This window comes from Sus scrofa, chromosome 13 (genome assembly GCF_054392235.1).
Source record: "Sus scrofa isolate SSC_HxYL_T2T_F1_AM1 chromosome 13, Sscrofa_HxYL_maternal_Yorkshire_Landrace_v2.0, whole genome shotgun sequence".
NCBI lineage: Eukaryota > Metazoa > Chordata > Mammalia > Artiodactyla > Suidae > Sus > Sus scrofa.
The window spans coordinates 81,966,709-81,980,664 of record NC_139395.1 but is presented as its reverse complement, the minus strand read 5'-3'; the positions used below and the strand labels follow the sequence as shown (position 1 = coordinate 81,980,664).

Genomic DNA, 13,956 nt, shown 5'->3' with positions numbered 1-13,956 from the left:
CAAAGAGTAAACTTTCCTCTGCTTCTCAACCAGACTTGGTCTCTTCTATTGGCTCAAACAGCCCTGGGCAGGAAGACCCTTACAGGGCCTGACTCAGAAGTGTGGGTACCACTATCTTATAGGTTCTATGGGTACTAAAGAGATAGAGGTTGGGCGGGGCTTGGTTAGGCAGTGTGTGTCATGAAATGCTGGATTTCAGGACTCAGAAATCAAAGGCAGATCTCATTTGTGCATTGGCAAACATCATGTCAGGACCTGAAGACCCGTGAAACACAGCCATTCCCCTCCGTCCCCCAGAGGCTGCCGGGCAGGGGGTTAGGGAAGACAGGGCACAGCCAGGGGAGGGCACAGCCAGGGGAGGACACTGACCCCGCAGTTCTGAGTGCACTGTGGGGGATTGGGGCACACAGCCTGGGCAATGGTGGGCCTGGAAGTTTCCAAGGAGGTGAATTCTGGGCTGAGACATGAAAGAGGGGCTTCCAGAAGAAGAAGGACAATTACAGGGGTGGGAGTGTTTGAGTTGGGAGTGGTCCTGGTCCAGGCCAAGCCTGTGCGTCCAGTTCTCCTCGCCCACTCCTCAATCCAGCAGAAACCCCCATCCCGCAGCCCTGCTATGTGGTTCTCATCAAATGAAGGTGATGTCCAGGCTTTTCCTAGATTGTTTAAAGAGCTTCATGCTTAGAAATTTGCAAAACAAGTATAAAGTGTATGTCCTTTTCCCAGATTCTTCAAGTGTTCTTTCTCCACATTTGCCTGTTTCATCATTCTCTCACCCGACACACACCACACGTATGCACATACCACATATGTGTAAATTATTATTTTTCCTCAATCTTTTGAGAGTATAGTGTAGAAATGTTGTCTTTTACTCCTGAGTATTTCAGCATGCATTTCATGAAAGCAAGGACACTCTCTTACATATCCTCAATTGATTGATCAAAATCAGGAAATTAACACTGGTACATTACTATCTAATCTACACGTCTTATTCAAATTTCACTATTGTCCCACTAATGCCCTTTACAGCAAAAGAAAGAAAAAAGGCTAATTCAGAATAAGGCATTGCATTCTGTTGTCATGGCTCCTTAATCTGAAAAATTCTTCCATCTTTGTCATTTATGACCTTGTTATTTTCCAAGAGCATAGGCCAGTTGTTTTGTAAAATGTCCCTCAGTTTAGGTTTCTGGATTATTTTTCTCTTCTTCTTCTTTTTTTCTTTTTCTTTCTTTCTTTCTTTTTTTTTTTTTTTTTTTTTTTTGATGGCCACACCCATGGCATATGGAAGTTTCCAGGCCAGGGATTGAACCTGAGCTGCAGCTGTGACCTATGCAACACAGGATCTTTTAACCCATGGCACCTCTTCAGTGACCCAAGCTGCTGCAGTTGGATTCTTAACCCACTGCACCACAGAGGGAACTCCTCCCGGATTCTTTTAAATAGTGCTTCTTGCTGTGCTTGGCAGCCAACTTTTTCCATCAGAGTCCTTTCTAGGAGATGGTTCCTGAGCCCTGGCTCAGACTTCTTGTATAAGAATGTTTGAGATGGGACCTAAGGATAAGCTTTTGCTCTGGCACCCTACCTGACCCTCGTGTACACTGCTGGTTTAAAACTTTCTTCTTCTGAAGACACAGTCAGAGTACTCTGTGTTCTGGGCCTCTGGGCTGGTGCAATCAGTCATGATCTGTGTAAACTTCCTTATCCATACAGATCTACTCTGGAGCCCTCTGCAGACTCACTGGGTCAGCCCACTGTTAGGTCCAGAAGGGCTGGCAGAAGAGGTGGGGCTAATTCCTGAGACTTTAGCCAAAAAGAATCAGAAGGCCCCAATGTCCATGCCATAGGTTTTTCCTGATGGCCCTCCAGCCTAAACTCTGCCTGGTTTTAGACCTTCGCCTGGTGCCCTATGAGTGTCTCTACCCAAGTTGGCTGCTGTGGTGTCCAATCCCCTGATTTAGAGCTGCGTAGCCTTGGGGCAATTGCTGTCCCTCTCTGAGCGAGCCTTCATGTACTCATTTATAAATGGAAATAGTAACCTGTACCTTTTTTGCAGGTTGGTAGTGGTGGGTAAACAGCATTCCAGGAGAAAGTGCTGAGCAGGTAGAAGGCTTTCAGAAATGTACCTGTCTTTTCCTTGCCCTCCCACCCCCATTCCTGTAATTTGAGATGTGCTATGGAGAATGGAGCTGGCTATCAGCCTCCAGCTCCAGTTGCAGCATTTCTTCAAGTCCACACTCCCCCAGCAGCCCTGGTCAGGACCCAGCATGGTGACCTCCTCCGAGCTGGGGCCTGGGCAGTTCTCCAGATGGGGCTCCTTTCATGACAGCCATGACACTGGGCCTGTCCCACAGCCTGAGGCTCTTCCCACCCTAGCTTCCTTCCTTCCCCCTCTCCTGGCACAGGTGCCTGAGTGTTTCCCTGCCTGCTCCTGCCCTTTTGCCCATGTGCCATTCAGGCATTTATCCCCCAAATCTCTTGCACTTCTAACTCTGTCTTGGCGTCTGCTTCTTTCAGATCTGAACTGACTCAAACCTCAAGGAAAACACTAAAAAATCTCCTTGAAAATATCAGATGACACCTCCAGGGAGCATGTCCCTGGAGCCCCTGATTTCTCCTTAGATGACGGCATTATGATGTGATTCTCTCCATCACGGCTGGGCTCCCCCATGTCCCTATTAGCATTTTTTTTAACTAAGACTTCTTTCCAGAGCAAAATATGCACAGTCCTTAATTGTATGTGCATTGCAATGAAATGTTCTTGTCAGTAAATTGTCCTCCTCCACAGTGGCAAGCCCACGTGGCCTGGTGGTTTTTAAAAATTACAGTTTGTTATGTATTTCCCGTTATAAAAGAGTGGCACAGACAGGAGGTGAAGGCATGTGGGGAGCCAGTGTGTATAAGAATGAAAGTGGGAAGGGAGCCCGGGGGGAAGCCAAGGAGTGAGGGTGAGGAGTGTCTGCTCCTCCTGGGGGGTCCTGAGCCTTAGGTGAGAAGGTGCTTGAGAAGTGTTGGCGCAGGGCCTCCTGCTCAGTAGGTCCACAGTAGATCTGTTATCATCAGCACTGTTGTTATGGCTACCACTGCCCACAGCCCATGGAGCAGCTCCCCCAAGCAGTCCCACAATAGCTCGGGGAGCCTAAGGTGTGTCCCAGGGGGGTTGTAAGAGGATCAGGAAAAGGATGGTTTGTGAGGACCCAGAGGGAGTAATTGGTGGGCGCCATTGTTGGGGCTCAGAAAGCCAGTCCTAAGAATGGCTCCACCTAAGCTTGGAAATGCACCAGGCCTGCTTCTAAGCACTTACACTTATCACATCATGAGTCCTCAACCCTAAGAGGAAGGGGCAGCAATTACATCCTCATCTATACCTACACCTACATCCACACCTGTACCTACAACTACACCTATATCTATATCCATACCTACACCTATATCTACACCTGCACCTATATCTTTATCTACACCTACATCTATACTTAGACCTACACCTACATCCATACCTTCACCTACCCCTATATCTATTCCTACCTGTCCCCCTACCTCCTCACCTACATCTGCACCTACACCTATACATCTATACCTGTATCCTGTGATTTAGGTGCCCAAGATTTACTGTATATTTTCAACATGCATAAGATAAAGAGTTATTATTCCCAATATATTTTAAAAACACAAATGAGATACAAAACCAAAATATCTATGAACTATAAATTCACAGAATGAAATTTGAAAGAGAACATGTGGAGAAATGACCAGCATCAGTGAAATTCAAAGACACACAAACTCAAATATTAAGATGTCTTTGCTGTGAAATTGGAAGATATTTGAAAATAAAAGACCTGGTTTTGGAAAGGGTATGTGAAATTTTCACTACCAATACTTCTGGGGGAATGAAAATGGACACAATTGTCCTGGAAAAGAGTTTAGCAGTAGGTATGAGTGGTCTTAAAACATACAGTTCTTAAAAATTAACTTGGCAGTTCCTCTGTCACGGGTTTATCTGAAGAAAAGATATGTGCACACAATTTGACTTTCAAGATCCTGAGCCAATTACATGACCTTTTTTGTTAATTTGAGTAAGGGTTCTGTTCACCCTACTTTTAAGGAAGTTTGATCCTAGGAGCACTCTGCATGGCTTTGATTTTAAAGAGAAGAAAATGCAAATTTACAGCCAAACCTTTTGTGAGCTGATGGAGGTACAGGCCACACCTGTGGCCCTGAACCAAAGAGGGTCCCTGGAGGTACCGATGGGGCATCCAGAACCTCTTTGCCATATTACAGAGAGCACAGAGGGAATCACAATTCCTCACCATCGGGGTGAGCTGGGCACCCCAAATGCCCCATTGCTTTGCTTTTGCCTGGAATGATATCAGCTCAGTGCTGTCACCCTGGTTACCTCATGCTAATCAGGAGCTCTAATTAGCAGCCACATCTGATTCATACAAAGGAGGGCTTAATTATCAAGCAAAGTTTGGTAGACAAAAATCCCCCAATACACAGAGCTCTGGGTTGTGGAGGTGGGGGCGGTGGTGGACCTTGATTAAAGAGGTCCTTCTAAAAGAGCATCTCCGGGACCATTGCTTTCATAACACTTGCTGGCTTTTGCTTGCTCATTTTGGGCCAGGCACTGTGCTTTGTTCTTCCCTTGTCTTACTTCATTTCACTTTAACGACAATTTTGTGAGGGTACTGAGGCACAGAGATTTAAGTACCGTGTTCAGGACTGCATGGAGAGAGAGTGGAAGAGCCAGGACTCACACTGAGGGCTGTCTGACCCCAAAGCCAGTGTTCTTGACAGCTGTTACACTGTCATTTCCTGGCCGTTCATATTCATGCATTCATGTATATATGACTTCCTACTGTGTGTCAGGCACTGTTCTGGGCATTGGGACACAGCAGTGAACTAGAAGAAGTTCCCATTCTCCTGGAGCTTCCTTATAATGAAGGAGATAGACAAATTATTAAACATCTGAGTGCTGAGAATAAGAAAAATAAAGCAGAATTAGGGGACAGAAAGGGGGGCGGATTTTTATTTTAGCTAAGGGGGTCAGGGAAGGTTTCTGGGAGGAGGTGGCATTTGAGCAGAGACCCGATTGAAGGGAGGGGACCAGCCTGAGGATACTTAGAGGAAGAGGGAACCCTGGTTCCCCTAGTATGGAACTGCACGGCTTTTCTGCCCATGTCCCTGTGTTCCAAAGCTCTGGATCTTTGCTCCACCCCTGCCATCTCTCTGAACCAGCTCTTCCTCATCCTTCATTTTTGGGCAGGTTTGGGACCTCAGTTTGACCAAAGTTCCATGGCTAAGTCATTTTTGCTTCCCACCTTAGGTGGCTTCTTCCCTGGAAGTCATCCCTGTCCTTTCAGGCTGAAATAGGTGCCTCCTTGGTGACTCCTCAGCTCCCTGAGCAATGTTCGAAGCACAGGGAATAGTGAGTGTGAAGGTCCTGTGGCAGGAACAAGATTGAAGGGCTCAAGGGACAAAGCAATGGATAAAAGCTGTGAATGAGGGAGCGAGTGGTGTGCACCAAGTTCAGAAGGTGAGACAGTGGTCAGGTCACGGAGAACATTTCAGGTCAGAACAGGGAAATGGGACTTTTTCCCTAAATGTGGTGGGAGAAGCTACTGGAGCATTTTAAGCAGAGAAATGCCATGATCTGATATATAGTTTTAAGAACTCACTCTGGCTACTGTTGCAAGATGGATTACAGGGACCAGACTGGAGGCAGGGAGTCAGGAGTCCACTGCTGGGTCCAGTGGAGCCATGCTACTGGTCTGGACCAAGAGGAAACAGCGTTCCTGACCTTCCACCTCTGGATCCACCCAGCAACATCAATCAACCCGTCTCAGACACACCCAGTTCCTCTCCTCAGTCTGTCTTTCTGATTGGCCTACAGCACAAAGGGCTTGTACTAGAAACTGGTGGGAAATATTACACCTATTGGGAGACTTTCAAAGGGTTATTTGACGAGATAATGGCTTTTTCTGATGGGCCTTTGAGGGGTTAGCCTGTCCCACATCTCTTCCTCCCTTCCTCCTTTGGGGACCCACTGCTCTCTCAATTGTGCATTCCTGTGCTTGGGTGCAGCTCAAGAGGTATCCAGGTGACCCAGGCCTGACCAGGCAACATACTCCATCCTCTTGGCCACCCTGACCATTTAGGACATGGGTATGTAATTTAGGCTGGCCCACTGAGACCCAGTACCAGACTGTAGCAGAAGTGATGGGGACAGGAATCTTACTTTATAGTGTGGTTGCCAGTCTGGTAGGCAAAAGTTGCTGGAGCTTGCCCCCCTGCCCCCCAGTAAGAGTAGAGACACTCTGAGGGTAAAGCCAGGGCAGAGAAAAGCAGAGATGAGAAGTGGAGAGGGATCAATTCCCGATTCCATCTTTGAGCACCTGTATCCAGCTGTGCCTGAGCCAGTGATTTGGAATTTTTTTGTGTCAACAAACTCCTATTTATTTATTTATCTTCTTAGAGCCACACCCATGGCACATGGAAGTTTCCAAGCTAGGGGTCGAATCAGAGCTGTAGCTGCTGGTCTATGCTACAGCAACCCCAGATCCAAGCTGAGTCTGTGTCCTACACCATAGCTTCATTGCTAGATCCTTAACACACTGAACGGGACCAGGGATCAAACCCATGTCTTCATGATACTAGTCAGGTGTGTTACTGCTGAGCCATAACAGGAACTCCCTCTTTTGTTCTTGACAATTTGAGTTCCTGTCAGTTTCCTAAGGAGGTGGTCCACTCCCTGAGAATATTTCAGAAGAGGCCGAATGACTTTTCTTTAGATCCTTGCTCTGCAAAGTCAGGGCAAATTCCTGTCAGCGATACCTGAGAGCTGATTAGAAATGCGGAATCTCAGGCCTCACCCCAGACTGAGTGAATCAAAATCTGCATTTGGACAAAATCCCCAGGTGATTTGTATGCACATTGCAGTTGAAGAAGCAAGTTCCCAAAACAGTTTGAACTTTAAATAGAACCAGATGACCTTTAAGATTCTTCCCAAAACTGAATCCTCTGACCTATTTCCATTTTGCTGCTGAATAGCGGAGAGAGAAAGCTGGGGAGGGGTCTAGAAGAGCACTTTAGTGTAGGGGAGACAGGGGGAGACCATACAGGATCATTGTGGCCTTGTTTGATAGGTGAGGTTCATTTCAGATTTCCTTTTTTCTGTTTGTGCTTTAAGTGCTTATGGTTCAGGGAGGAGGGCCCAGAAGGGGCTGCAGCCAGCCAGCCATGGAGAGGAGAGAGGGAAGGAGAGGTAGCCAGAGAAAGAAGCAACAGAGAGGCCTCCTCCCCCAGGTGGTAGCTTCCTTAGTTGAACTTTCGTCCTCTTTCTTGAGGAATACACCTTTTTTTTTTTTTTTTTTTTTTTTTTTTTTGTCTTTTTGCCATTTCTAGGGCTGCTCATGTGGCATATGGAGGTTCCCAGGCTAGGGGTCCAATTGGAGCTATAGCTGCCGGCCTACGCCACAGCCACAGCAATATGGGATCTGAGCAGCGTCCGTGACCCACACCACAGCTCACGGCAACGCCGGATCCCCAACCCACTGAGCAAGGCCAGGGATCGAACCCGCAACCCCATGGTTCCCAGTCGGATTCGTCAACCACTGTGCCATGATGGGAACTCCCACAATTCTTTTTTGATATGCCTGTAGCAAAACCCTGGCTCTTGTTTCTCCGAAGAGCTGACGATGGTAGAGGCGGGAGCCTGGCCCTACTCTTCATTCAGAGAAGAGAGAAGCAATGGAGCATGGGAAGGAGAAGGTCAAGTTGCCAAATCAATGCCCAGTGAGTTTGGGATGCTGGCTGTGTCATCTCTCCTTGGGAGGTAGTAGGTATTCAAAGCTATTTGCCAGGAGACTAAACGCAATGTGTGATCCTGGATCAGACAAAAACTGCTATAAAGGGCATTATTGGGGCAAATAAAGAAATTGGATATCGCCTGCAGTTGAGATAATAGTATTCTAACATTGTGAAACTTCCTGCATTTGATAAATGTATCACGGTTATGTAAGGGGATGTCCTTATTCTCAGAGGAGACATACTCATTTTTGAAGAGAAACAGGGTCCAAATGTTAGTAATTCATTCTCAGATAGTTTACCAGATGATGATGATGTTGTTTGTGTGTGAAAGACAGAAAATGGGAGGGGTTTGCATTGCACAGTCTGCTTAGTTAAGCTAAAACTGCATTTTCCAGATGCCTCTCCTCTGTATAGTTTTGGGTGATAGCTGGCCAAAAGCAACGTTTGCCCAAGTTTTGGGGGGCAGACGTGAAACAGGAGTCTTTACCCTCTGAAAGGTCTTCAGAGTCAGGTGCAGCAAAAGGCTCATGTGCAGAGAAATTCTGGTGGGGCAGGGCTTGTCCTTACTCTCCCTTGTCCAGTGGACTACTGTCTCTGCAGCATCCACCAGGTGTCCAGAAGCAGATTCTAGGCAGAGGGAGGCAACAGCCTTCCCAGGACTTTCCCCAGGGCCAGTGTTTTATTTGCAGGTTCCAGCACAAAAGGGAAATGCAGGGCCTCTTGTTTAAAGGGCAGGAAAGAAGCCCCATTTACAAGGCTTTTCCTTTCTTTCATGGTTCTTCCCTGAACTAGTCATGGTGTCTTTTAATTTGCTATTTAATGTCATTCTAAGTAAAGGAAACAAACTCCAAATCTTCAGCATGATTTTATTCTTCATCTTTATAGTGAGCAAATGCAAATATAAGCCCATTTAATTTGTGCGGGAATCACACAACCGTCCTTGGAAGCTTGCACATATGCATATGCATTTTGTTCCCACCAGAATAGTAGGAAACTGCACAAAACTGTTTTAATTTCACTTCTTGATATGCACACATTCTGCCAGTACTCACTACCTTCAGCTAACTAACAAGTAAGGGAAAGAAGGCATGGGTTACCATATCTTTCCCTTTCCTTCTATGACACTGTTTTCAATATAAGTGGGAAGGGAAAAAATTCAAGCAAGAAAAAATATGACAGGCTTCCTTAGGAGTTGGGTGTTTATTCTCTTCTTTTCCTTTTTTTTTTTTTTTTTTTTTTTCCTTTCTGTGTCCTAACATGTGGAAGTTCCCTGGCCAGGGATCGAACCCACATCTTAACCTGCTATGCCACCACAGAACAAGGTGGAGTTGGGTACTTCTTGCAACATCATTGCCTTTTCCCTGTGCTGGGAGCAAGCACAATAGAGTGTGGGCTCTCAGGGCTCATTTCACTCAGTAGACACAACAGGGTTACCTTGTGCTGGTTTTGAGTCTCATTCAGCTCCCACATGGACGGTCCACTGAAATGCAGTGGGGAGGGGGCGCATCATGAATGCCACACTGTGCAAAGGAGCAGCGAGGAACTGTTAATGCCCCCTCCTTGGCTGCTCACCCGATGAGTGACTTTCCTCTGATCTCCAGCCTCTTTCAGGCCCTTACTTCCTAACTTCTTTCACAGCTGTATAAGGTCTTGTCCCTTATTTCATAATGCTTATAGTGGCTCTGCTTCTTCCAGATTGAACCCTGATGGGCAAAGTGGAAACATGTCAATAACTGATGAATCTGGGAGTCTGTTGAACCATGCTTACAACTACTCTGTTAAGTTCAAATTTTTCTAAATAAGATTTAAAAATTAAATACTTTGAGGAATGAATTACGAGTGAATGAATGAGTGTGGTTGTTAACTAAATGTGCTCCCATTACCCCAGGTTTAGATCTTTATTTAGTTGATTACCTTAAAGATTCTTAAAACAGTGAAAGCACTTCCTTTATATGGCTCAGAATCACTTTCTATCCACTCCTTCTAAGACTTTTAGGGGAAGTTCAGCTCCATCTCCCTGGATTTTGAGCCCAAATCTCTCTTTCTCTCTGCTGGGGAAAAAAGTTTTGTGTATATCTGTTGTTGTTCTAATGAAAGAGGCTGTTGTGCCCCAACCCAAGAATTAAAGGTCTGACATTGTATATCATAGAACCTTTATTACTTTTCCTCTATATTCTTAGAAACGTACATAACGCCCGTGCTCTAGTTATGACACCATTTATAGACATTTAAAATGCATCTTCATTTATAAATATTTTACATTTGGTCCATAGAACAGATAATTTTACTAAATAATACTGTAATTTTTCTTAAAACAGGCTCTGTATATAGTTTGAATATGTATATATTACATATATTTTTTAATATAGAGATAGATTTACTTGGTGTTCTGAGAATAAATCCTTATTGCAAAAAAAAAAAAAAAGCATATATGATAATACAATATCTCTCCCTCCCCAGGGCAAATACTAAAAAAGGAACACATATTCACAGTTCTCACAGTAAGTTTACGACACATAATATTGTGCTATATTAGGTTTGGATGGAAATCAGTTAAGGGATTTCTTGCCAAACATCTCACTTAGATTTGCTTACAAACATTAAATACCACACTGCCTTTGTCTTCGGAAGACTTGTTCTCCATCTCAGGCTGAAGAACAAAGAGAAAGTTAGAATTCTTCCTGCCCTTATTCTAAAGGAATTCACACAAAGAATGGGGGGTGGGACCATGAGACAGTGAAGGGTTCCTTTGTTCTAAACCCTATAAGTTAACAATACGTATGCATTTCGATCCTGGATTCACCAGATGGCATTCACGATGCCTTAAGAATGAGACTATTTTACAGATGACTTCAGGAAAAGGTTTTAGGTTTCCTACACAATATCAAATGAGACTTTATGTACCACGGGTGAGGATGAATGTACATATGTGTGCATTTATATGTGTACACAGACTCTTTTTTCTTCTACAATAATGTGCTTAATAATCTGAGGATAAAACCTTATTGCAAGAACTGGTATGCTGGTCACTTTCAGATGAGAATGACAGATTAAAAACCCCACAGTCACAGTTATTTACCATGGTTATTAAGGATTAGTCGTAAAACACAGTTCGTGAGTTAACTAGCTAAGGAGTACAGGGCACGACGTAGGATTTGCTACATGGGAACCCATGTTCCTGGCAAGTGAGAAACGCTGAGTTACTGAAGCTTGCAAGAAAGTCTTCACCCGATTTGCCACCACCACTGTGGAGCCCAATTTCAAAAAGGAAAGAACACTACTTCTCACCGAAGCAGTTTTAATCTTGGAAGCACGTGGGGGCGGATGAACACTAGCTCCTCAGTTACTGGGGCTGGGTATTTTAGTGGCAGTGAGGGGATTCCTGCTCAAGAATTTCAGAGAAGGGGGAAGGCAGCAAACTTTTTTTTTTTCTTTTTAGGGCTGCACCTGTGGCAAAACGAAGTTCCCACGCTAAGGGTGGAATCGCAGCCTAGCCACAGCCACAGCCACAGCGACGCCGGATCCTTGCTGCATCTGCAACCTGCACTGCAGCTTGAGGCAACCTCAGATCCTTAACCCACTGAGCTAGGCCACGGAGGGTACCTGGGTCCTCACAGACAGGGTTCTTAACCTGCTGAGCCACAGTGGGAACTCTGAAGGCAGCAGCCGTGACTGGGGTGCAGTGTGGGAGACAGATAACATTTGCTCTGCAACGGTTCTGTGCTCTGGAAAACCTGGCAGCCTAAGAGAAACTGGGGCTCCTCCTATTAGGGAATTTCCCCAGCGGGATCTCAGGCCCCACAAAACGGTGATAGCAAAGTCAGTTGTGCTTGTGGCAGTTTTCCCAGGAGCAGGACCGGTCTGGAAGGATCGCTGCCGGCCGGGCACAATCAGAAGGCCCTGGCCAGGAGTGGGGGTTGGGAAAGCTTAGTGCAGAGATGCCCATTCAGCCGAGTGGCCGGGGAATAGGACACTATGCGGATGGCTTGAGAAAAAGCAGCTCTGGTGATACGAACCGGGGGCGGGGTGCGGGGTGGGGGGGGTGCTGTCGAGCTGCCTCGGGAAGGAAAAAACCAAAAACTGAAAGAGCTCTCCTGGCTCCCTGCTCTTAAGAGTGAGCTCTCCCTAGAAATGCCCATTATACAAACTGCCCTCTTCACGTGCACAGAGCAGCGTTCTGACCGAACCGAAGTCCAAGGTAACAGTCATGGGTTTCGGCAGTAAGAGAACAGTCAGGAATGCAACTAAAAGCCAGGAGCACTTCGCACTCGCTGGCGGAATAAAAATGATCTAGCGCAGCGGTCACACAGGCCAACTGCTTGATGCTTATGGGGCCCGGATTAAAAAGGTCACCAGCCCGCAGGTGCCGGAGCCATCGAGCATCTTCACCCATAGTGGGGGCCCACGGGGGTGTGACTGTCCCCACCTCCCTCTCTTTGCATGGTGATGGTGTCTGGACTCGCCACTCGAGGTAGGTTGAGCTAGACGGTATCTTCAGACATCAAGTGGTGGTCGTGTGCAACCAGGGTGGGGGCGAGAGTGTGGGTGGGCGAGCCGCTCCGCACCCCTAAATGTAGGCCTCTTTGCTGGCCGAGCCGCTGGCCTGAGGCTGCTCCGGGCCATTCTCGGGGCGAACAATGTCTTCGCTGGGCTGAATCATGACCTGGATGCGCTGCGGACAGCGGGAGGATTGGGGCTGGGATGGAAGCCGGCTGGCCCCCTCTTCCCCGCCCACCTTCTTTTTCCAGCCTCTCTGGGTCTCTGCCTGCAAGGGGCACCCAGACTCTGCCCCCTTCCCCTGGGCAGCCCCCAGTGGGGGCCACGCCCACCTCTCTTCCTTGGTTATCACAGTATCTCCCCACTGGTACCCCCATTCCATTTCTGCCCCTCATCCCCTTCATTCCATTTTCAATACCCCAGCGGCAGGAGACAAGGTTATATTCAAACAGAAGTCAGATCACGTCTCTCTGCTCCTCAGGACCCAGCAGTGGCTCCCATTTCACCAAATCCTGCAAGGCCCCCCCTTGATTGGGCCCCTGTCACCTCAGACCTCAATGTTCTCTCCTCAGCCCCTCACTTACCCAGCTCCAGACACACTGGCCTCCTCGCTGCTCTTTCCACACACCAAGCAAGAGCCTGCTCAGGCCTCTGCCCTTGTACTACCCTCTGCCTGGTTACACAGCTACATCTCTTCCTCCCTAGGTCTCTGCTGGGTGTTATCGCTTCAGCCAGGCCTTGCCCAGCACACCCAAGACCCCTTTCCAACTTTAGGTTTCTCCACAGGACATATCCCATCTCACATGATTTTGTGTTCATTGTTGATCTTTCCCTCCTAGGATGTAAGCTGTATGAGGGTGGGAGTTTTGCTCATGGCTGTGTCTCCAGTGCTAATAGTGTTTGGTACACAGCAGGTGTTCCAAACATGTCTGTGGAATGAGTGACACCCCCCTCCCCCACACACATACCTTCCCTGCAAATGCCCCTGCCATCCTGTCCCATCGGACAGTGTGTTGTCCTCAGACAGGCCTGACCCTTTCTCACCACTGGGCCTTTGCACAGGCTGTGCTTTCTTCTACAAACCCACCCCCTCTGCCTCTCTCAGACCTTTTCACTCAGCAGCCAATCGGAAAACAAAAGCACTGGCCCTGAAGCTGGAAGAAAGGGCTGTAAGGCCGAGGCTCTGCTCAGACATGACTGCAAGGGATGCAGAAGCAGCTTCCCCACTTGGGGCCTCAGTTTCTTTACCTGTCAAGGGAGGAGCTAGCCCAGCACTTCTGGGGGCTGCACACAACCCACCATCTTCCCTAAGCTGCAGACCTTAGAGCCCTTCTTTCTGGCTCTGAGTGGGTCTGGCAGGTACGTCTTGGTGGGAAATAAGGTTGAGAGCCTAGCTGTGGCCCTCCACCCCTCCTCAGGGAAACTCCCCCGCCTATACTTACTCCTTCAGCGTCTCAGGACCTGGGTGCCTCCAGCACCACCTGTTTCACTCAAGAGTTCAATGTAATTTAACAAAGAGCTGATGTGGACTTTGCCTGTGCTAGTGGGCCCCTGCTGGGGGCAGTGTGCCTCATATGAAACCTAGAGTTAAGATCCTAACACATCTGATCTCAAACTTCATCTGCTCTGAAACCTCAATGGCTCCCCACAGCTCTC

The 13,956-nt window shown here is 47.3% G+C and overlaps 1 protein-coding gene across 2 annotated transcripts in view; it reads right to left on the bottom strand.

Moving 5' to 3' along the window:
• Positions 1–9,939: 9,939 nt before the first annotated feature.
• SLC6A1 (solute carrier family 6 member 1) overlaps positions 9,940–13,956 on the bottom strand; it is a 42,266-nt gene continuing 38,249 nt past the window's right edge. For both annotated transcript variants that reach the window (XM_021069340.2, XM_021069341.2), the window contains exon 16: positions 9,940–12,475. In XM_021069340.2, coding sequence (XP_020924999.1) covers positions 12,371–12,475 — 105 coding nt within the window. In that variant the 3' untranslated portion in view covers positions 9,940–12,370. The remainder of the gene's footprint in view (positions 12,476–13,956) is intronic.